The following is a 25,369-nucleotide window of genomic DNA, read 5'->3' as shown; positions in this document are numbered from 1 at the left end:
AGCCATGGCTCATTTGCGCATTCACATTTAATTTATTTGTTTGAAGTGTTGACTTTGTTTTTTGTTGCATCTGCCTTTCTGTTGGGAGTGGATGCCTACACTTTTGCCATGCACTCCAATCACCCATCTGTCCTAGGTGCGTCAAAGAGAGCATATAGTCAGGTATCCAACTTTACCATTCATTTGGAGGCTTTTTGCCCAAACAGAAATGTCTACAGAGTTAGGAACCCATCTAGTAAAGCTCATCTGGACGTGGTGGATGTGCCCACATGTTTTGATCAAGATTGTGTCCTAAGAACCATCCTTTTTTCAATGAGTTATTCTAAACAGTTGTAATATTTGAATAAAATTGCCCATGTGTATGAGTGGTAAAGTACGTGTTTCGGTTACTGTATTTGTCACAGCCGGGGCTTATGTGCGTCTTTGCATTTAATTTATTTGTTGGACGTATCTGGATGTCTTTCTTGCAGACGTCTACAGGCCTATATTAATAATCTGATAAAAAGTTGTGAAGCTATTATATATATATATATATATATATATATATATATATAAATAAATAAACTGCTAATGAAAATAATAACAGGAACTTGTCATCCTATCCGAGTCCCTCTCCTAGTTTATAGAATGCCCCATATACCTAGAGAGGTATAGTACAACTGCCCGAAAGTGCTTATTAAGCGCCACAGAAAGCAAGACCCACCGCAGGGGCTGCATAAAGGGCTTCATTTGACCCTTGAACTCGAATGACTTTGGGGGCTTAAAACTGGGTAGGGTCTATAAGACCACATTGGTTCCACAATTTTAGGGGGCTCTACTCCTTCCACAGACAGTTTATGCAAAACCGCACCATACAGATTTTCCCATTCAGTTCCACTGTCTCCCAAGGAAAATATTACTATATGTGCACAAATTTTGACCAATTCTGCAATCTATTGATATTAGTTATATACAATTTATCGTGTCTGCAGGTGTATCCAGATCTACGCAAGCTTCAATATTAAAAAAAAAAGTATAAAAATTGAGACCATCAAAGGTAATCCTATTGGAGGTCAACTGGTTATATAAAGTAGTCCAAACTTTCAAATTTCAACAGGACCGGAGATGCTAAGATTCATAAGGATTCACAAAGTATTGTTAAAGGGGGTTTCTGGGCTATTTCTATTGATGTCCTACCTTCAGGGAATCTGTCAGCTTAAACATGTTGTCTAAACTATAGGCATCATGTAATAGAGCAGGAGGAGCTGAGCAGATCGATATATAGTTTTATGGGGAAAGACTCAGTATAACTTGTATTTTATTCATTTATATCTCTGCACATTCTGAGCTTAACAGTCCAGTGGGCGGAGCTATCAGTGATTGACAGCTGTGTATGACTGTACATAGAGGAGTAGCTGTCGATCACTGATAGCTCCGCCCATTGGACTATTCTGCTTAGAGATATAAATGAATAAAATACAAGTTATACTGAGTCTTTCCCCCCATAAAACTATATATCAATCTGCTCGGCTCTTCACTGTAGATTTTGGTGGGGATCTGCAGCAGGTCTCACCCTTTCAAATGCATTTAAATTGAAAAGGTAAAACCTGCTGCAGATTTGCACCAAAACCTGCAGGAAATCAGGGACGTCTGAACGTACACTAAGTTACTGCATCGGTCTACATGATAGCAATAGCATCCACATAATGCACATGTGCAGTAACACAGACATCCATCAGACACCGCTCTGTAATCCTCTTACCATGTGTGTGCATTACAAGGATACACCAACTGCTAGAACAATATGGCTGCATTACACAAAAGCGCTCAGCAAGTATTATACTGCATTAGGACATATTCACCACATACCCCCAAGCCTGTATTTCATACCCTAATGCACACACTGATTACAATTAGAGAGGGTAACTAATGCACTGCCATCTAAGCCAGCCGAAGCGTGTGTTCCTATAATCGCCTCACCCCAGTACTGCTATTAAGGTCCGCTCACACGCTATACAATAGTAGAAAGACAGAACTGCATAGAGGCAGCCATGGAGCTCATATATCCTCATGTGTCTGGAGTCAACCTGTAAGGGGCCCCTCGCCTTCACAAGCACCCCAATCTTGGCAAACAAGGAAGAGTTGAACCAACTCGGAGATCAAGCTGCCTTCCATAGGGTTAACAAAAAGGTAACCGCTCTTAAAAAAAAAAGGGGGGGGGGTCCAAATTGCGCTCTCATTTGTGTGCCTCCTGGGTGGGGATGGGAAGGTGAAGTGGGGGAACTTTAAAAAAGAAGTAGGAAGGAAGAGGGGTGGAGCAAACCCAGTGGTATAGAAAGCTTTGGTTCCAGATGAATGTCTAGAGACCAAAAAGCATTAGACAGGGCTGCAAAAATTGAATGAACTGTGGAGGTGCTACCAGTCAGAAGAGCCACCACTGGTGGGCACGCCACATGTGCGAAAATCTAAAGAAGGAAAAGCTGGTGAATAGGCGGAACTCTCCAGAAAAAGATATCTGGAGAGTCGGAGCTTTATAAAAGGAAGCGTAGGGGTTAATAATAGCCACTAGCCGCCCTTAGTACAGTACTCCTATTGGTTTAGAGACGTGAGGGGGAGGAGCTAAGGAGTTTATAAAACCAACAGCCTATGGTGTGGCACTTCCTATTCGGATCTTTGCCCAGCCTGGTGGACCGAGATTTAGTTTTAGTGCCCCTCACACCCGCCTCTTACACAATTGTTTTTAATGTTATGCACATGTTAATTTGTATTACTCTTTGTAATATTGTTATTTCATTGTAGAAATCTCAGAGCCTGGAAGGAGCTGGCTTGGCAAGATGGAGTCATCAGTCGAGTCATGAAGACATAAAATCAAGCACATGCCTGCAGCTGGAGCGGTGGTCTGGCGTCCTGGTACACGCTAAGGTCTTTTTAATCTAATGACATACAAGGTCCTCTTCGGTCAAAATAAATGCTGTGGCCTCAACCCATATGGTAATTTTGTGTTCTGATCTTTATTTCATAGTTAGCTGAGCTGCTCAGATGTGGCCCTGTAAGTGTTGAGTACCCGCAGTCCATATAACTGCAGACAATCATTTACATTGTGATTTAGTTCCAATGTAAAGGTGCTTTAAAGGGACACCGCTGATTTTTTTTCTTCTCATTATGTAGCTAGTCCCCCAGCATATATAAGCCAGCAAGTGTTACCTTGGTTATTCCTCATTTCTATCTCTGGTCCTTTTCCTCAGGTGGTCATGTGATCTCATTGTGACCAGCTGAGATCTACTTTGGGTTATGTGGTCAGTTTCTAGTCACTTTCTCAGTCTATGTGATATTACATGCAGTGCATCACAGAAACTGTCTAGAGGGGAATACAGACACTCCTATCACAGGTATCGATGATGATGATCACACAGCACCTGTCACACAAATGTAATAGAGGAGATCATAGCTCATCCTTCTGACTGTAAACTTATGGTTTGTAGATTATTTAGGTGAATATAGAATACATAAGGTTATGGTAGTGTTGCAGAGGTAGTATAAGCTCTAAACAGATCATGTAATGCTGTGAAGTGGCATCAGGGGATTGATGTGAAAGTAATATCAAGATGGTGCCCGATAAGCATCAGACAGGAGGCTGCACAGCATAGAAGTGACCGCAATATACAAAAGGAGACCTCCGGAGTGTTACAAGTAATCAGGTGTGGGGTGCAGGGGTGGAAAAATGTGTTTACACTGGACTGGCCCTTTAAAGTGTTCATCTTAGATGTAGTCCATTCAAAGTCTATTTCCTTGCCTGTTGGCTCATGCACGAGTGTCCAAAATGAATGGGCATATGCAGTAGCAGCACATAGAGGTGACTTGGGGATAAAGTACAAGAGTCAAAATGAGATCAGCCTTACATTAACATGCAATACTGTTAACAATTTTGGGCACCAGCACTCAAGACCGACATTGGAGAATAAGGGGGTTCAAAGGTGGGCAACTAAAGTAATAAATGGAATGGGTGGACTACATGGAGCGATTATCAAAACTAGGGTTATTTAGTTTAGAAAAAAAGACGGTTGAGGGGCGACCTAATAACTATGTATAAAAATATCAGAGGACAATACAGAGATCTCTCCCATCATCTATTTATACCCAGGACTGTGACGGTTACAAGGGGGCGCCCTCTACGTCTAGAAAAAAAAAAGGTTTCTACACCGACATAGAAGGAAAAAACAATATCGGTCAAGCCGTAGAAAAATTTCCCCAGGGCTCCAGCATATAAATACAGCCAGTACTAAGCAGCCAATAAAAGCAAAATAGCAAAGAAGTAACTTACTTCGATTAGAGAAAACCCCTGATCCTAAATAGCAGTTTCTTGCCCCTTACAGGGTTTCCAATATCCAGAAAAAGACCCTTGAAGGGTCAAAACGCGTTGCAGTGTTATATATCTGTTGTTTAGTATAAATAAACAAGAAGATTGATTGTTTCCACCACTACCATTTGGATCTTATGTGGGATACCCCTGGATACTGGAAACCCTGTACGGGGCAAGAAACTGCTATTCTGGATCAGGGGTGTTCTCTAATCGAGACACCCCCTGTGAAGTAAGTTACTTCTTTGCCATTTTGCTCTTATTGGATGCTTTGTACTGGCTGTATTTATATCCGGGAGTGCTGGGGAAATTTTTCTACGGCTTGACTGATATTGTTGTTTCACATATATTCCCCGATCTTTTCATTCTGGGCCTCCCCTTGATGCTCTACCTGTGTGGATGTCCGTCGGACCGGGACAGATACACTAAAATACCCTGACCATACGGCTTACTTGGATTTGAGGCGTGCCGGACCTTCCCTGTCCAGGGGGCCCAGGCATGATAGAACGAGTTATATAATTTAATATTTCTCACCCTTCATAGGATATCTATGATGTATGTATGACTCCTTTCCTTCACTTCACCCTTGGAGCGCTGCCTTTGCCAATTTTTGAACCAACCTAGAAAGGGGTTCTTTACTGTAAGAGCAGTGAGACAATGGAGCTCTCTGCCTGAGGATGTAATTGTGTTGGTGAACTCACTAAAAGAGTACAAGAGGGGCCTGGATGCCTTTCTTCAGCGTTACAATATTATATATTATAGTCACTAATTACTTCAGAAGGGTTGTTAATCCCAGGAATTATTCTGAATGCTGGATTTGAAGTTGGGAAGGAATTTTTTTTCCCCCTAAGTTGAGGAAAATTGGCTTCTACCTCAAGAGTTTTTTTTTTTTGCTTTCTTCTGGATCAACATTGCAAGATAGGGCTGGTTTTACCATCTGCGTTGGAACCTGCGGTCGCAGATCTGGCTCAGGAGCTGGGTGAAAAGCAGATAGACCTATTATAGCCAACGGGGTCTGTCAAGCGCTGTTCGGTTCCGTCCGTTCGGCCGCAGGGATTCCCCTTTTCTGCTCCCTGGACGGAACAGAAAAGCGGAATTCCAAGCGCAGATGTAAAACCACCTTAAGAGGCTGAACTGAATGGACCCATGTCTATTACAGCCTTAAATACTATGTTACTATGACTACTGATACCCCTTTAATTGTCCACATGTAGAACTATTTTGGCCAAAAATTTCAATTTAGGAGTAAACTACATAATTTCTGGGACACGAATAGGGATATGGTTAGATATGCAATACGGCATTCCTTCTTGATCAGTGATACAAGCTTGACCAGATACGGTGCATGCATAGTTTGAGAAGTTATAGGAGTTACAGTCTGTATAAGGTACATTTCAGGATGTGCAGAGAAAGCAGCGGAAACTTGTAATGAGCATCGAAGAACTCTATAAGAAGATACTAAAATGTGCAGCAATGCGAAATTCCCTCTAATAAAATCATTCATCATCCTTGCCAGGCGATTTAAAGCTAATATATGTACTAGAGCCCAATCTACTGCCAAAACCGCCTCATCAGCAGTGCACTCTCCTGACTCCCCTGCAATAGACCGCCGTAGTAGGAACATGACAGATCAAAGCGAGTGCCCTCCACGCTATAGCTGAACTACATCCTGAACACAAATCAATGGCACATCCCCTTCTGTCACAAACACCACTTATTAACCCTTCAATTACATCAATAGAAATACATTGTTTTTCAAAGTACTGTTGTGCCTTCAGGCAAATCCAAAGTACTAAATAATACACTTCCAAGTGCCGGTGCTCAGGGACGGTGCGCCGCCCAGTACAACCTGCCAGGCTAAGCACACGCGGCATTACGTGCCAACATCATCATTAGGGTGACTCATGGCTTGGAGCTTAGGAAGCCCCCGCTCTAGTAGATGCTCCTGGAAATCAGGCGGCTGGTGAAGAGGTCTCTAAACATTTTACGATAACGTTACTTTCCACAAAACGCCTGATTATGTTAACATTGATTTCCATGATCTTGTTCGGGCTTGCCACTAGATAATTGCGCTAATTGCACTTAGAGGACTTAATTGTCACTGTTGATCATGAGAGAATTGATGACGGCAGATTCACCCAACACCAAATTGTCTACCAGGTGGACCTGAGCTGCAAAACACAGAAAGGGGCCATTTATAACTGTATAAGTGCATAATGTGCCCTGTACCACGCCGAGCCAATGCTACAGAGGTTTTACCGGTGTCTATAGGAGCGCCGGTGCCCGGAATCATGGAAATTATTATTTCAGGTGGTTGAATTATTCCTGGCAAAAAAGTGGCACGAATGGGTTAGGGTGACTTCCACGGGTCAACTATTGTCCAAATAATTCCTATAGCTTATGAACCCCTCTGTGCCTCTACACAGATCGACTGTTCCCTTCTTGATCACTTATGATTGCTGAACGAATTGTTGGAAGTATTTCCATGGGCCAAAATATCGTTAGACGACTAATTAGGGGGCGTGAGATTCTTTGGCGGGCATGTATTTGAAATTTTGACCCCTCCCCGATGCATTATTATTGGTTACAGAGTCCAATGAAAGCACATAAATACGTGAGAGCGGTCTTTGAGGGAATACTCATCACTGCAGTCTTTCGCTGGGCTGAAACCAGCCAGAGATGGTAACAGAGGCTGCTTCATTGAAGTCCAGCAGGGACTGTTCAGTTGAGAATCACTTGCGAATAGTGGTACTTTTTTTGGGAACCAACTAGCGTTAAATGGTAGGAGGTGCATGCAGAACACGCACACGCCTCTCTGCAAAGTTGCTGGCTGGTTTTTGAGAGATAACAATTTCCTGTTCCACCCCAGATAGTCATCGAGCGACTATTTTTAGGTGAGCCAAAACAAAGCGATTCATGAAACGAATTCCGGGTCGTCACCAGGTTGGTGGCCGTGTTTACACAGAACAGTATTTACATTCATCTATTGAGCGACTTTTTGGACAATAGTCACCCCTCAGGCAGTCGCTCATCTCCCCTCTGTTTATTCCAAAGTAGGACATGACTTTTTTTTTTTTAACATTCATTTGCAATTTCTGCAGGGAAAGGTAACTGCTTGCTACGGGCAACAAGGCTGCTTTTTCTCAGAAACCACTTTCATATTGTTGCGGCTTCACACGGCATGTGTTTTTATGCAGCCCAACGCATTTGCGCCATGCACTGAGGGTTTTTGCTGCACTTTTTGCGCTCTTAAGGCATGAGACACCATCACGCCCTGATTTAAATGTCTTTTTAGCCTAATGAGTTCTGGAGGAGTTATTTTGTCTCACAGCGAGCGTCCCGCTGCACATTGTGTGCGCACTTGCATATCCCTCATAGACTTCTAAGGGGAGCTGTGGTTCGCAAACATGCACAAAAGTAGAGCATGCTGCGCCCGCGCAAAAGGAGGAAATGAGAACGGACGCCTTGAAATAAATGCACCGATACGCCCGTGTGAAGCCGTCTTATCTTTTTGAACCCTCTCTTTCTCTTCTCCCGGGTTATCCATCCCTCCTAGCCTTGTATCGCCTACAAAGTTGATCAGTTGTCCCTCAATTCTCTCATTTAGATCATTTACAAAAATGTTGAACCCTGGGCCCAGGGCAGAGCCTGGTGGTACCCCACCTAAGACCATGTGATCACATACTAAAGGGGTGTTATTATTTGCATCAGTTATTCTAACACTTTTCAGTGCTTTTCAGAATCACATTTTTTTGTTTTTCCATAAATATTGTGTATTGCAACCATTATAGAAACGACAGCCTAAAAAAAGAAAAGCAACAAGAATGCCCATACCCTGAAGCTGGCAGTAGACGTGTTTGTGCTCTAAACCCTGGCATTTAATACCTTCTCCGTTACCACGCAAATCTAACACTCCAGCCGACAAAACCCCAGCCTATCATTAAAGACCCTGTTATTTTCTCAAGGCGTGACATTCTTCTCCACGCGGTGGAAGTTGAGCGGTTATTACATATTTGGCACTATCCCATTTACATGTAAAAGGAGCACCTGTTGTCTGAACCCCCTGGAGACAGCTGTTCTGCCGGCTCCGGCGGCGCTCTTACCCACCAAATGGCTACCTATAATCTTAAGGAAAGTGGAAGCCAATTTCTGATTGGCAACAAAGGGCCTAATTTTACAAACGTCCAGATGATTCATAACCGGGGGAAAGTAGTCACAGCTGATCTGGGGAGATGTTTGGCAAGACACCTTTTTCCCATCCCAGCAAAATACAAAGTGCTAGTCCTCATTAGGCTGACTAACTCCGTATTTGGTCTGTTTTGGGGGCCTCTAAATTTATGTATCTATTCACAGGGCCGTATTTTTTATGGTCACATTTTAACTGCGTTTTTGACTCCGCTTTACTGTTCAATTCTATTGGGGAAATTTTGATCAGTACTTGCTCAGTAAAAAAAAACAAAAAAAACACAAACCAAAACCAATTAATTATATATATATATATATGCATATGAGTACTGGTGAACGTACGGTTGTAATGTCATCTGGAACAGGTCCATTATACGGATCCATATTGCAGACGGTTGTGTGAAGCCGGCCTTACATGATTTTATCTCTGAGGATGATTGCTTTGTTTGGACCTTAGTGAGAATCCCTATGAGAAAACCCAATCAACGAACACACGGTGCAAAATACACATATGAGTTTACATAGCAAGAACATGGGAAGGAAATGGCGGAGGAAGGAGGACATTATACAGCAGGAACTCCTAAGATGAAAGTCATATTGGAGTGCATCTCCTGTTGTTATTGCGTTTTACTATAAATTAGAGACAAGGGAGTTATAACCCATTATAGCAGGAAAATGGCGCCTCGGCATCAGCTGTCCTACTAGGAATGTACATTGCTACATCCCACACTCTTCTTTCTATATGGCTCCAACTGTTTTTTTGGCGAGCAAACGAAAGGCTACATCTGATAAAAGGAACAAATAGATGGGCATAACATGCATTCCGAGGGAACGCAATAAAAGACAAGACCGTGGTTAAAGGAAATGTATCACCTACAGATTATATAGATTTTTTTAATTAAAACCATGTACTGAAAATATTTTCAATTTTTTCTAATGTTTTTATTGTCTGACTATAGATTTTCTTGTATTCTGTTGTCTATACATTACCATGGGGCGGCCATCTTGGCTGCAGTTTACAGATACTCTATCCTACCAGACATATTTGGACAGTCCTACCAATAGGATGTATTGTGTCTTATTAGCTTGTTGCATGCCCTTAACCATGCATATAAGATACAGACGCTTGGAGGAGTTGGCTATAATTTGGGAACGGCGCGCTATTGGATCTACGGGTTATGCCATCATGGAACGCTTTGCATTGGCCAGTCTACAATGGTGGAAGGAGCATCGTCATTGGACAGTTGAGTAATGTAAGAACGTTATATGGAGTGATGAATCACACTACTCCATCGTCGGAACAGATGGAGGATTCTGGTTGGGGAGGATCTTGAGGAACACCTTCTGCCCGAGTGTGTTGTGCCAACGGTTAAGTATGGCGGAGGTTCCGTTAGGGACTGGGGATGTTTTACGTGGCATGATGGTCTCGTTCTATTGGTTGTACCACGAACATGGGTATGTACCCTGACGTTCTAGACAATAATGTGCTGCCGACAATACTTCCAACAAGACAACGTGCCTTGTCACAAATCCAACACTGTTTTACATTGGTTTGAGAACATTGATGTCCCACGATTGGACCGGCCGCACAGAGTCCCAACCTGAACCCGACTGAACATCTTTGGGACAAACTGGAACATTGGGTCAGGAAATATGAATAGCAACCATCTTCAATGAGAGAACTCAGCAGATGCCTGCAGGATGAATGGAGAGAAATACCGGCTAAAGTGGATCAAGCTTTAGTAGAAAGTATTGTATGTCACGGAGAGTATCCAACATCATTAGGGCCAAAAGGATAAAGCAAGGAAGTATTAACATGTAAATAAATACTAGTTTTGATTCTTGCTCAGTTGTCCAGTTACTTTCAGTAGGTTAGTGTAAGCTTTACAGCAGCATCATGGGCCATTGACACAATGGACAGGAAGGGGCCCACTGACTGCTATGGGAGTGTGTTATGGATATGCTCTGTGACATGTGCAGAGGAGGAGGAGGTGAGCTGTGACCACCACCTATTATGAACGATGGATCCTGTGTTATTCATATAAAAGCGTTACAGATATGATCTGTGACATGTGCAGAGGAGGAGGTGAGCTGTGAACACCACCTATTATGAATGATGGATCCTGTATTATCTATATAGAGGCATTATAGATATTATCTGTGACATGTGCAGAATTCACCGTGTACAAAGTAGGAGGAGGTGAGCTGTGACCACCATTTAAGGATGATGGATCCTGTGTTATCTATATAGAGGTGTTACCTGTCATGGTAATCCTGCCAGTGATAATAAAGAGAAGACTGCTGAAAAGTATTTTCTATAGAACAGAAAGTATCAGACTATTATTAAGCTTAGTGTCAGTGTGAAAAAAGCAAGATATTAGGATTTTTAATAAAGACTGACATTGAAAATTAAAAATATATTCTAGATTACCAAAAATTAATGAAAAAAAAATATGCGGATATGAAATCCTGAGTTTTATTATGCGTCATCATTTCCTGATGACACGTTCCCTTTAGGAGCACCGCTGAACCACATCCCTCCATTTGTTCTTCTCTAGACCATTAAGCATTATTCTCCAGAGGAAGAATGCATGTCCATTATATTTACAAGGCATAGCAGGCTGCAAGCAGACCAGGCTTTAGATCAACCCCTCTATTAATACTGAAGAGGGCGGCTAGCAGGCCTCCGTGCATTACATGGCACCTGCAAGCCGGACAGACAGAAAATTGCTTTTCACATTTCCTATTTGAGGCTTAAAAATGGATGAATAATTACATGCAAACCCCATCCAGTGAGAGCGGAGTGAAAGGAGTAATGAGATACCCCAGAGAAGCAGCACCTCCCCAATTACCCTGGACCACTGCAGCTCGCACACCCAGCAAATGGGGAGGGGTGTCGGTTCCCGTCTATTTCATGAATTTCAACAAGTTATGAGAATAGAAGTAACAGCAATCTCACGGTTTGCGCCGGTCCAACTTAAAAAGCCACAAAAGTTTTTGGAGGGGTGAACACGTAGGGGGGGACTTACTATTCAACATACACTATAAAAAACGGTCTTACATGCGCCGCACACATTTGTTTTGTGCTTTTAGATACTTTCAGACGCTTTTTCCGACTTGTCTTAACGATTCTGCCAACATTTTGGCTTAATTTTTGCAGTAAACTAAGACATCTAATAGTTGGTATAAACTTCGACTAGACAGTCTTGAACTTCAATCGATTCCCCATCCAGCTGTGATCAATGTGGCACATTTTAAGACTGTTGAACTTTTAGAGAGTATTAGTAAATATGCCCCAAAGCGCTCAAACTTTGCACAATTATGGCCCTAAATGCCAATTCTTCCCCATTTTGGGATAAGTCTACACGGATCCGTTTTCTCTTAGAGATGCCTATATGGATATCCATCAAAGTAAGAGTTCTTGGAAAAGGAATTTAAACTTATCAACATCATGAGTAGAGATGAGCGAGCAGGCTCGGATAAGTCAGTTACTCGAGCGAGCCTCGCTCTTTTCGAGTATCTGCATTCTTGTCCGAGCGTGCTCGGGGGGGGGGGGGGGGGGTATAGTAGGGGGTAGCGAGGGATAGAGTGAGAGAGATCTTTCTCTCCCCCCGCTCCTCCCCCGAGCAGTTTTTTCTTGTTACCTGTGTGTGAGTTATATGCAGCTCACATGGCGCTACAATCAGTTCTCACACTGCAAGCCACATTAGTTGCAGGTGACTCAAAATACTTATCGAATGTGTTTCTGAGAATTGAGTCTTTTGTCATTCAAGTATTTCGTTGTATCTGGGGTGGACCTTGAGGACAACCTCTAAGTATGTGCAACAACCTCACGCTGCCGCATACTATTCATTTTGTTCGAAGAGCCGTCAGGCAAAAGTTCAAGGCAAAATACGTAATCAATGTTGCTCAGGCACCACCCATCTGGTAACATGAATGTTACCCCATGGTAGTGCGAGTTGCCTGCGTACCATGCAGCCCCCAAAGTCAAAAGAAGGTTTACCCTGTTTCCCTGAAAATAAGACCTACCCCGAAAATAAGCCCTAGCATGATTTTTCAGGATTTTTGAGGATGCAGCATGATTTTTAGGGTTTTTGAGGATGCCTGAAATATATGCCCAACTCCAAAAATAAGTCCTAGTGACAGCCAATAAGAAAAAGTCAATATAATCGTATCCAGACAGCTATACATGTAAAAAAGTAAAAGCTTTTGGAGCAAAAATTAATATAAGACCCTGTGTTAATTTTGGGGGGAAATTGGGTATATTCTCCTCGAGGCCCCAGGTGCAAAACTAGCATAAGTTAAATACAATTCGCATAGCAGTCAATGTGTTAAAAAAATGAAGCAACTTTGCAAATATTCTTGACTGAACTTATCCAATTGTTGTGTATCCAGCTCTTGTGAATCTGCATGGGATCAGACTAAGGCCTCATGTCCAGAGCATTTACACTAAAGAAACAAGTCAAAATCCGCAGCATCGGGATTTGATTTCAGCAGGTACAGCGCTCCTCCTCATTGTCAGCGCATCCCTTCACCCGGTGGCCTCTAGTGAGAGCAGTGCGGCTGGTCAAGGGGATCCCACTTCTGCATCACCTGACCAGCGGTTCTGCACTCACTAGATGGTGCCGGATAAGGGGATGCACTGACAGTGCAAAGAATTGCGCGATGAGGCGGAGCGCTGAAGCTGCTGAAATTAAAATATGACGGTGCAGATTTTTACTGTTTCTTATGCAGAAATGCTGGGAATGTTTTTGCAGAAAATCCACAGAATTTCCACTACCCTAAGGCGGATTTCACGTGGCTGAAAGAATCGTGGGAGATTTGTGCGTTGCGAGACGCACAAATATGAAAACCCATTCTTTTGAATGGGGTCATATAAAGAAGTGGGGTTTTTTTCCACATTGCATGAAAAAATTTGAGGCGCGTCCTATCTTTGGGCGTTCCCTTGGAATGCCTCGCCCATTGTTTTCAATGGGGTCTGAGTAAACATTGCACGCTGTGTGATGTACACGCGAGTGCGACGTGAGGTTTCCCATTGAAAACAATGGGAAACACTTGCCGATCTTCCGGCACGGCTTCCAGGATCGCTTCTTTCCTGTAGTGATGGGAGGCGTTTTTGCCAATTTTCACGCACTCACCTGTGTGAAATTGGCCTGAGAGTCATATGGAAAAGAATATGATCAGAATATCAGGAAACACAGCGTAGGATATACCAGGACTATTCGCACAGTGGTTTTATATACATTACAGCAATAAAAATAATGCTTGCAGGAGTCCAACCCCCCCCCAAAACAAAACAGCGTCAGCCCCGAAGCAGCCGTTATGCGGCCATATTGCCAAGATCATGTATAGTGATCATGTTCCCCCAACTACCCATGCCAGAGGTATTGCAGGAGAATTCACCGGTGACAACCAGTCCTATCAAAGATGGAAGAATAGCCAATTCCCCCACATAGTCACAGAGTTGTACATTAGCCAAGAAGAGGGACATACTGGATATCCATCACATGTGCTCATTACCAGATATGGCATGTGGGCCCACAAATGTCACTCGTGTACAGCGCTGTGAATATGTATGCACTATATACACCAAACCCAAGAAGACGACTCTCCCAATCCATAAGAGATCCATCAGCACACAGTACTAAACCACCAGGCAAAAGGAAATAGGGCTGGACTATACACACTGAAGAAGAATATAAAACCCCGTACTTTGGTCATACATAGGATCAATGCGTAAAAAGAAGTAATAAGCCAAAAACCAACAAATGCAAACCAATGGCTGTTAAACCTTAAAATGCGCCGATCAGCCCCCTCGCGATGAGATTACGGGGTACCATTCAGTTACCATGGCAGCACAGGACCTTTTGAAGGCCTCCAGAGCTGCAATGTGCAAATACTTATCTTGCCTGTCAGAATACAGTATAACACAATGCTACGGTATTGCATCAGATTGCGAGTTCAAGTCCCCTTAGGGAAGTAAAAAAAATTTTTTAACATGTTTGCCTTTTTAATTAAAAATAAATAAAAGGATATTAAAATTAAAAAATGCCATACTTTATTAAAATAGAGAAATCAAAACAAACAAAAAAAGACATATTTGAAATCGCTGCGTCCATAAAAGTCTGATCTATGAAAATAACTCTTTATCACAAATGGTGAACGCCGTGAGAAAAACAGTAAATGCAGGCTGCCAGAACTACACTTTTTTTTGGTCATTCTGTAAGAAAAGAAATTCGATAAAAGGCAATCAAAAATGTGTGTGTACCAGAATGGTAACAATAGAGACCAAAGACCATCACGAAAAAATAAATAAATAAAAGCCCTTACGTAGCACCATTAACGGAAAGAAAAAAGGGTTTCTAAATAGTAAGGCCTCGTGCCCATGGGCGTGTCGGAGCCCGCAGCGGAGTCCCACCCTGTCTGCGGCCAAGGGCCCTATGTGCCTGTACGGGCAGGCGGCGGCCCCACCGACCTCTCCACTTCCAGGTTATCTGTACTGCAGATAGTCCACACGGTGCGCCATCAGACATGCGCAGTACAGTTTGTTTGTTTTTTTAATCTCCTGCTTTCCCGCGGATCATACGGCTTCCATTGACTTCAATGGAAGCCATTAATGTGGGAACTGCACAAAAATGAAGTATGCCGCGGTTTGTTTTCTGGACCAAGAAGGTCGTCAAGACAAATCCGCATGCTTTAATACCAGTGCGGACGTCCATTGGTGGCTTGATTTGCGGGTGCCCCACACGGATTTCGCATATGAAATCCACCAGTACATTGGGCCTTTAGCAAAAAAAACCCTAAAATTGGGTACTGTCGTGATCATACTGATTTATAGAATAACGTTTTTATCATTTGGCTGCAGTATGAATGCCATAAAGACAATACATGCCCCCCTAAAGCAGGCAAAATTTATGTTTTTCTTTTCCTTTTTACTGAACAATTTTTTGAGTCCATTATATGGTATGTGAAATCGTCCCATTAAAAAGGACGACTCGTCCCGCCAAAAACATCCCTCAGACATCTACGGCAATGAAACATAAAAAAGTTGAAAGTGGGGAGGAAAGAACAAAAATCGAATTAGTAAAAAGGCATCCTTAAGGGTTAATAATACCCACTCCATGAACAATATGACAATAAAAAACAATGACATATTAGGTAAACTGCAAGTGCGCGCGAATACCACCACCACGCGGGAGGGGATGAATATAGGATATTTATGGAAGGTTCAGGTGATTTTATTGTATGACTTCTACGACAATATCCAATATTGCAGCATTTGCACTTTATGATGACCTTGCGGTACGGCCGGATTCACACAAACCTATTTCCACACAAAAAATTTGCGCGCGCGATAAGCAGAAAATAGAACCCATTGATTTCAATGGGTTCATACTAGAGATGAGCGAGCATACTCGGTAAGGTGATTTACTCGAGAGAGCATCGCCTTTTTCAAGTAACTGCTGGCTCGTCCCTGAAGATTCCGGGAGGCCGCGGGGGGATCGGGAGGAAGAGAGAGAGATCTCTCACTCTCCCCTGCGCCTCCGCCCCGCCTGAGAAATTTTGACGGCTATGGTGCTCCTAGACATGTAAATTGCATCGCGTTCACATTGAAGCTGCACCTGCATGTGAGCGCGATGCAATTTTTTCTCTCAGCGATAATAAAGGGCAATATTACCCCCCCCCCAAAAAAAATAAAAATAATGGGGTGTGCAACGATTTTCCTATCCCAAAGAATCGCTGCAAGAGACAGAAAGCCTAAATACCCTCCCTGAGGATAGAGGTTTGTGTTCACATGAGATTTTGCCGCCATTATCACAAAGCTCAGAAATCTTGCGTGTAAACACAGCCTACAGACTCCTTCACACGGGCGGATTTGTGCGCGTAAATTTTACAATCCGATACCCAGAGGATAGAACCCGTCAATTTTAATGGGTTTGATCCCATTTCCTTAAATTTTCCACGTGCATTTTGGTTATAAAAGAGGGGGAAAAAAACGCAGCATGCTCGGCTTTTCTGCACATTTGAGCACTAAAGAAACTAATGGGAGCTGCACAAAAGCGCACGTAATACGCAAAGAAAAATGTGAACCACTGCGCAATTCCGCTGGGAAACGAGCACATCTGGAACACAGCAGCCATTTCAAGCAGTGGGTCTTGTTTGCCGCACGTAAATGAATGTGCCCTGCGGATGGGAAAAGCCAATACGCGCCCAAAAATGCATTGTTCGTTCAACAGAAAAACCGCAGCGCTAAGGTGCAAACAAACACGCTTACACTCGTGAGAAGGAACCCGACTGGTTTATTCACACTTTTTTTTTTTCCAAACGTGAAAAATTGGGACCAATTTTTCAGGTGACTTTTTAGCATTTCTGTGATTTTCATCCAGTTTGCATCTGATTTTTATGTGCATAACTAAATTTTTTTTAGGAAAAAAAAAAACACATGATAGACCAAATAATACAATTAGTGGTTCTGCATGGAACTTTTTTTTTCTTTTTTTTTTTTTTTAATGGTTGCCATAGTTATGTGTGATAAAAACTTTGCAATCGCATCAAACAAGTGCAGTCCGCTTTATTAATCGCACCCACAGATTTGAATGTCCAATTTTCTTAAAAAAAAAAAAAAAAATCTCACCAAAAAAATAGGACGTGCCGCCATTATTTTATGCTCTGAACATTTGTCTCATTTTAAAAAATTGCATGTGTGAACATTACCATTCAAAATAATAGGCGTTATTTCCATAAAAAAAATTTGGGGGGGATCCGTAAGTTGGGCATTAATAAATCCCTCCGCCCACCAATTAGCTTAGTGCAAAGAAAGAGCCCTAAAAAAATCCAATGCAAACGACTGAATAATCATCCAATTAATAAAGAAACAGCAAAAATATACATAATCACAATAAAAACAGGCAAAAAAAAATCTCTATGAACCCCAGCTCATCAGAGAATCATCTCAGCAGAAACGTCCGACAATTGCCAAAAATGCTGTGCCAGATGCGACAATTACCGGGTACAACAGTGACAGGGCTACAGTGCCGAGTCTTTCCGATCGTAGCCGGAAATAGCCGAAGTGCAGCAGCTGCTCCCGAAGCGTCTGTCGTAAATGCACGAGCGCAGCCGAGCGCTCCGCCCCGCCCACAACACTTCGGAATCCCTGTTGGGCGCTGTCCACCTCCTGAACCGCTTCAGCACGGAGCGTGGGAACGGGGGAAGACGGCAACGGCAGGACAGCGCAAACACCCGGCATCCGTGTACCGGCCAGCACACCTTCATAGAGAGGGTTGCAGATCGGGCGTGATCACATCATCAGACCGTCGCTTCCCGGCTCCCCCACTCCGTGCAATCATCCCTGCAGCACCGGGATTATCCCATGCCTGCTACACGAGCGCAGGAGAAGGGATGGAGCGACATATAGGGCAGCCATCTTTAATAAGGCCATCAAATTACTGGGATTTAGCGGCTCAGCTGTCAACCCAGCCAGCAACACAGAGCGGAGAGAGATCAGCATAGTGCAAACATACATGCACTGGGGCGGGCGAGATTGCAATTCACGGGGGAGGAGGAGGGGGGGCTGGGTGTGCAATGCACCTGGGGGGCTAGATGGAAATGTATTAGGGGGGGGGGGGGGGTAGAATGCAATGTAATTAGGGGGCTGGATGGAAATGTATTTGGGAGGCTAGATTGCAGTACACTAAGGGGGCTGGATGGAAATGCATATGGGGGGGGGTAGATTGCAATGCAATTAGGGGGCTGGATGGAAATGCATCTGGGGGGCTGGATGTGCAATGCACCTGGGGGGCTAGATGGAAATGTATTAAGGGGGGGGGTAGAATGCAATGTAATTAGGGGGCTGGATGGAATGTATTTAGGAGGCTAGATTGCAGTACACTAAGGGGGCTGGATGGAAATGCATATGGGGGGGGGGTAGATTGCAATGCAATTAGGGGGCTGGATGGAAATGCATCTGGGGGGCTGGATGTGCAATGCACCTGGGGGGCTAGATGGAAATGTATTAAGGGGGGGGTAGAATGCAATGTAATTAGGGGGCTGGATGGAATGTATTTGGGAGGCTAGATTGCAGTACACTAAGGGGGCTGGATGGAAATGCATATGGGGGAGCTATATTGCAATGCACTTAGGGGGCTGGGTGTGCAATGCACTTGGGGGGCGGAGCTAGATGGAAATGCATATGGGGGCTAGAATGCAATTCGGGGGCTACATGGACATCTATTTGGGGGCTAGATGACAATGCAATTAGGGGGCTAGATTGCAATGCACTTACAAAGCACATGTATATCTGTATACTCGTGTCTATACACAGCATACAGATCGCCCACCCATAGCTGCTAATACTATAGAGCCCCATCATGTAGGACACCAGCAGGCAGGATCTGTCCTTTGCAGTGGTCACATACAGTGGTGTATGGTCTACATAGAGCAGATACAGCTGTAACAGGCGTGCTGCTAGCCATGTATAACTGTTAGATGCCAACGTGCATGCAGTAACCGGGCAGATGAGTGATGGCACTGCAGCTGCTCCACCATCTCGCCTACAGATGAATATATAGGCCACATAACCTCCACATCCCAGACTGTAACCATGGAGGCATTATTTATTTAGGATGATCAACCCATAAAACTAGAACTCCAAAGCATCCACACCCTGCACTGTCTCCCCCTGCTGGGCACCCACGGGATCAATGATGGAGACTGCTTGGAAATCCCTGGGAGGAGGAATCATTTCATCAGCTACATTGTAGCACAGAAATCACTGAGGACATAGAAAGGAGTCACAGAGTGGCAAATGATACGTTGCAAAAAGATAAAAGTACATCAGAGAAGTTCAACCACCATCATCATCATCACTTGACATCTGCATTACTGGGTTCAGCACTACAAGCTGTGAACAGCTCCCTGCAATCAGTGCACAGGGCCAGGCAAACATGGCGGCTCGCACAGCATTAGAGAGGGGGGAGGGAGGAGGAGGCCACTTACTTCATCTGCTTCACAATGGTGCTCTTCCCAGATTCCCCGGCCCCTGGAGAGGAAAAAAAAGACTTTCTATGAGGATGAATAGCTCTGGCAGCCAGCTGATTGCATGCAAGGACTGCTGCACACAGATGATTGCATGCAGGCGCTGCTGCACACAGATGATTGCATGCAGGCGCTGCTGCACACAGATGCATCAGCAGGCAGCAGCCGGGCTTGCAGAGAATGGGGGGAGTCTATCTGTCTGGGGGTACACTGTCAGATCTGCAGCTATGGATCCAGGCTGGCCGGATCGCAGGTTGACAGGCATGCACATGTATGTAGCACACATGCCGGGGGTCGCACACAGCACAGGAGGGTCGCGCTCACCCAGCAGCAGCAGCTTGACATCCTTGGCCGCGCTGATCCCGTCCTCCTTCAGGTTCTTCTCGATCTGTTTGCTTCTCTCCAGCGCAGCTCTCTCCTCCGCGCTCAGGGTGCAGCCCATGACTGCTCGGGGGGTCCCGGGTCCGGCGGGAGCGGGGCGGAGGAGTCCCGAGTACCTTTTTTTTTTCCCCCGGCGGATGATGAGTGAGACGGGAGGAGGTGGGTCAGTGTTCCTTGGAGCAGCGGCGGCGGCAGGGAGACTATCCCGCTACGTACGGCGCCGTTATCTCTCTGTCCGTCGGTCCGTCCGGTGTATCCCTCCCGCTATCTCCCGGCTCTGTCTCTCCGCTGCCGCTCTGACGTCACAAGGCGCGTGTCCGCGGGAGCGGCCAGACACAGGAGAGGGCGGGAGCGCGCAGGAGCCACGGGAGGCCACGCCCACCGCTCCAGCCCGCGTCACGTGAGGGGATGCTGGGAGGGATGAAAGGAGAAGCCGGCGGCGCTGTACCGTTCAGACGGGCGCGGTTTTTTCATACGTGTGCTACAGGCGTGACAAAACGCAGCAAGTCCAATAGGGCGCCCCCAGGCGGACGCAGGGGATAGAAGCCATTGGTTTTAATGGGTTCGTTGACATTAATATTTTCGCGTGGGGCCGTCGCACGCAAATACGGTCGTCTGAAGAAGCCTTACGTGCGGCTCCACACGAGCGTGAATATATGCTTGCCGCAGCGCAATGTATTTGCGCAGTCAATAAGGTAGATTTGCGCACGTTTGTGTGTAGCGGCATACGTTTTGCGCACGCAGAGCCAGTTCCCACGTGCGACGCACCCGTCTAGTCTTATGAGGTCGGGATGTGTCTTTTTTCCCAGAATTGCGCAGTGCGTTGAGCATTTGAGTGCGTATTTGCGCTTCTATAGACTTCTATGGGGTCCTTGGTGCGCAAATACGCTGGATACTAAAGCAGCTTAAATCTTCATCCGCTTTCGCACACCTTAGAAAATTGCGCAAGATTTGCGTGTTGCAAGAGGCACAGCGCATACGAACCGCATTCTTTTGAACAGGGTCACACACGAGCGATTTATTTTAAAAATGTATTTATTTTATTCAACAGTGCGGGAAAAATGGCGCACGGCCTATCTTTGGGCGTTCCCTCGGAACGTATCGCCCGCTGTCTTCATTGGGAATGGCGCAGCATCGTATGGCCTATGCGGTGCCCGCGAGTGCGATGCCAGGTACCTCACTGACAACAATGGGAAACATTCCGTGATTCTCCAACGTGACTAAAAGCCGCGGCGGAGGATCGCTACTGCTACGAAGTGACGCAAGGCGTTTCTGACGCAAAAATGCTTTACATCTGCGGGAAAATTGCACGTCGGCAAGCGAAATATCGGCCCGAGTTTCACGTCCCAATATCACGCTCGCCTGTGTGACATTAGCCTCATTCATGCAGCAAACGTCCCATAGAAGTCTATGGGAGGGGCGAAAATATGCACGGCGCCGAGTGCACAACTACGCTCCGTAACAGCGAGCGCAGCCGCACATCGATACGTCCGACGAACGAACCCATTGAAATACATGGAATCCATTCACTGCGTATTACACAAACATTGCACGTGGAATACGCTGCGCACGTACCGTCGTGCGAATGAGTCCTAAGGGCTCTTTCATGCGTGGCGTATTATGCGCATATATATCAGGGCAGCTTCAGACGAGTATACGCACAGATACACTCGCCTCAGCGCAACGGACCTGCGCAGTAATTGAGGTTGATGAGGTAGATTTGCGCATATCTGCGTATAGTCCTGTACTTTTCGCTCACGCAGCGCCAGGTCACCCGCACGCGCCACGCATCCCTTCCGTGGATTAAAAGGCTTTTTAGCCTAATGATGTCTAGACGGTTTTCTTTTTTTCCACAGAATTGTGCAGCATACTGAGCATGTGCGGTCATACTGCGTATCTGCGCACCTCCCATAGACGTCTATGGGGCCCATGGTGTACAAATACACTGGAAAATAGAGCAGCAATCATTTTTCCGCCCGCGAGACACGATTATTAGAGTGACTCCATTGACATCGATGGGTTCTCTTCTCTGCACGATGCGCGTCTATATCTTCCATGCGCTAAATCCGGTGGTGTGAGGAAGCCGCTGTGCACGTAATCCGCAGTGAATAAGGCCCATTGATTGGGTTCGTTCACCTTATCGTATCTTTCACGCGCCTTCTTATCTTGGTGTGAAGTGTGCACCGAAATCAATGGTTGGGCATAAATATGCAGGAGATGCCTGAAAGCTGCGTATTCGCTGCCTGCTTACGCACAAAATCAGCAGGGGCACACACAACATAGAACATGCTGCGATCTGTTGCCCGCATAGCATAAGCACTTCCTTTACCCTCTACCCAGTGGCCTCTACTGAGCGCGGCACCGCTGGTCACTTCCGCTTCACCTGGCCAGCGGCGCTCACTGGAGGTCGCCGGGTACCAGATGAAGGAAGTGCTGGCAGACTTCAGATGTGAGCGCAGTGTATCCTGACACCAGCTGCGGGGACGCAGTTGATTTCAAGTCAAAATCCACGCCAACAATGCTGATGTTGACTCTGTTTTGGATGCGGAAATGCTGTGGAATTTGCTGCAGAATTTCGCTGCGAACATCCCGCAGGATTTCCGCCCCGTGTAAACGTACCCCCAGGGCTTTTACCCACTAGTGTTTGTTTTTTAGCGCTGTGATATCGCTGCATTTTTTTCAATGGGACTTTCTAATGTTAAAATCGCATTGCACAAAAATCGCAAGTTTGTGCTTTTGCGATTTTTGTGCGATTTTAACATTAGAAAGTCCCATTTTAAAAACACGCAGCGATAAACAAACCGCTGGCGGGGAGAAGCCCTCAGTCTACTTTACATACAGCTTAATGACACTATCAATCTGGACTAAATTTCCAAACCCAAATCCCGTGCTCCATGCGGGGGAGGTTTGCGCTCTTGATGCAAAATTTAGCTGCAGATTTCATTCACTGCATCACAGTAAAAGTCTGCAGCGTTTCTGCAAATATAGGAAGTGCCATGGAATGGAAAATGCGCGGCACGCCGAGTATCTGCTGTGGATTTTTTTCCGATGTGAGAGAATGGGGTTTGTTAATATGACATTCGCTAACTGTACGGTATTGTGTTGTTGCATTTCAGTGTGGATTCTGAAACTGGTGCGCAACAACTGAAACCAGTACGCAACACGTGAAACCAGTACGCAACACGTGAAACCAGTACGCAACACGTGAAACCAGTACGCAACACGTGAAACCAGTACGCAACACGTGAAACCAGTACGCAACACGTGAAACCAGTAAGCAACAAGAGAAACCAGTACGCAACAAGTGAAACCAGTGCGCAACAAGAGAAACCAGTACGCAACAAGAGAAACCAGTGCGCAACAAGAGAAACCAGTGCGCAACAAGAGAAGCCAGTGCGCAACAAGAGAAACCAGTACGCAACAAGTGAAACCAGTAAGCAACAAGAGAAACCAGTATGCAACAAGTGAAAATAGTACGCAACAAGAGAAACCAGTGCGCAACAAGAGAAACCAGTGCGCAACAAGAGAAACCACTGCGCAACAAGAGAAACCAGTGCGCAACAAGTGAAAATAGTACGCAACAAGAGAAACCAGTACACAACAAGAGAAACCAGTGCGCAACAAGAGAAACCAGTACACAACAAGAGAAACCAGTGCGCAACAAGAGAAACCAGTGCGCAACAAGAGAAACCAGTGCGCAACAAGAGAAACCAGTAAGCAACAAGAGAAACCAGTATGCAACAAGTGAAAATAGTACGCAACAAGAGAAACCAGTACACAACAAGAGAAACCAGTACACAACAAGAGAAACCAGTGCGCAACAAGAGAAACCAGTGCGCAACAAGAGAAACCAGTGCGCAACAAGAGAAACCAGTACGCAACAAGAGAAACCAGTGCGCAACAAGTGAAAATAGTACGCAACAAGAGAAACCAGTACACAACAAGAGAAACCAGTGCGCAACAAGAGAAACCAGTACACAACAAGAGAAACCAGTGCGCAACAAGAGAAACCAGTGCGCAACAAGAGAAACCAGTGCGCAACAAGAGAAACCAGTGCGCAACAAGAGAAACCAGTGCGCAACAAGAGAAACCAGTGCGCAACAAGAGAAACCAGTGCGCAACAAGAGAAACCAGTATGCAACAAGTGAAAATAGTACGCAACAAGAGAAACCAGTACACAACAAGAGAAACCAGTACACAACAAGAGAAACCAGTACACAACAAGAGAAACCAGTACACAACAAGAGAAACCAGTGCGCAACAAGAGAAACCAGTGCGCAACAAGAGAAACCAGTGCGCAACAAGAGAAACCAGTACGCAACAAGAGAAACCAGTACGCAACAAGTGAAAATAGTACGCAACAAGAGAAACCAGTACGCAACAAGAGAAACCAGTGCGCAACAAGAGAAACCAGTACACAACAAGAGAAACCAGTAAGCAACAAGAGTAACCAGTACACAACAAGAGAAACCAGTAAGCAACAAGAGTAACCAGTAGGCAACAAGAGAAACCAGTAGGCAACAAGAGAAACCAGTAGGCAACAAGAGAAACCAGTAGGCAACAAGAGAAACCAGTGGGCAACAAGAGAAACCAGTACGCAACAAGTGAAAATAGTACGCAACAAGAGAAACCAGTACACAACAAGAGAAAACAGTACACAACAAGAGAAACCAGTGCGCAACAAGAGAAACCAGTGCGCAACAAGAGAAACCAGTGCGCAACAAGAGAAACCAGTACGCAACAAGAGAAACCAGTACGCAACAAGTGAAAATAGTACGCAACAAGAGAAACCAGTACGCAACAAGAGAAACCAGTACGCAACAAGAGAAACCAGTACACAACAAGAGAAACCAGTAAGCAACAAGAGTAACCAGTACACAACAAGAGAAACCAGTAAGCAACAAGAGTAACCAGTAGGCAACAAGAGAAACCAGTAGGCAACAAGAGAAACCAGTAGGCAACAAGAGAAACCAGTAGGCAACAAGAGAAACCAGTAGGCAACAAGAGAAACCAGTAGGCAACAAGAGAAACCAGTAGGCAACAAGAGAAACCAGTATGCAACAAGAGAAACCAGTATGCAACAAGAGAAACCAGTACACAACAAGAGAAACTAGTGCGCAACAAGAGAAACCAGTGCGCAACAAGAGAAACCAGTACGCAACAAGAGAAACCAGTACGCAACAAGTGAAAATAGTACGCAACAAGAGAAACCAGTACGCAACAAGAGAAACCAGTGCGCAACAAGAGAAACCAGTGCGCAACAAGAGTAACCAGTGCGCAACAAGAGTAACCAGTAGGCAACAAGAGAAACCAGTAGGCAACAAGAGAAACCAGTAGGCAACAAGAGAAACCAGTAGGCAACAAGAGAAACCAGTAGGCAACAAGAGAAACCAGTATGCAACAAGAGAAACCAGTATGCAACAAGAGAAACCA

At 44.9% G+C, this 25,369-nt stretch overlaps 1 protein-coding gene across 2 annotated transcripts in view; it reads right to left on the bottom strand.

Moving 5' to 3' along the window:
* GNAO1 (G protein subunit alpha o1) overlaps nt 1–20,256 on the bottom strand; it is a 206,305-nt gene extending 186,049 nt beyond the window's left edge. For both annotated transcript variants that reach the window (XM_066583831.1, XM_066583830.1), the window contains exons 1-2: nt 19,880–20,256; nt 19,517–19,559 (exon numbers count right to left, since the gene is read on the bottom strand). In XM_066583831.1, the coding sequence (XP_066439928.1) occupies nt 19,517–19,559; nt 19,880–19,997 (161 nt within the window). In that variant the 5' untranslated portion in view covers nt 19,998–20,256. The remainder of the gene's footprint in view (nt 1–19,516; nt 19,560–19,879) is intronic.
* Nucleotides 20,257–25,369: the final 5,113 nt, after the last annotated feature.

The sequence above is a fragment of the Eleutherodactylus coqui genome, chromosome 11, assembly GCF_035609145.1.
Source record: "Eleutherodactylus coqui strain aEleCoq1 chromosome 11, aEleCoq1.hap1, whole genome shotgun sequence".
In the NCBI taxonomy this organism is placed as follows: Eukaryota; Metazoa; Chordata; class Amphibia; order Anura; family Eleutherodactylidae; genus Eleutherodactylus; species Eleutherodactylus coqui.
This window is presented reverse-complemented; position numbering and strand designations above follow the sequence as displayed.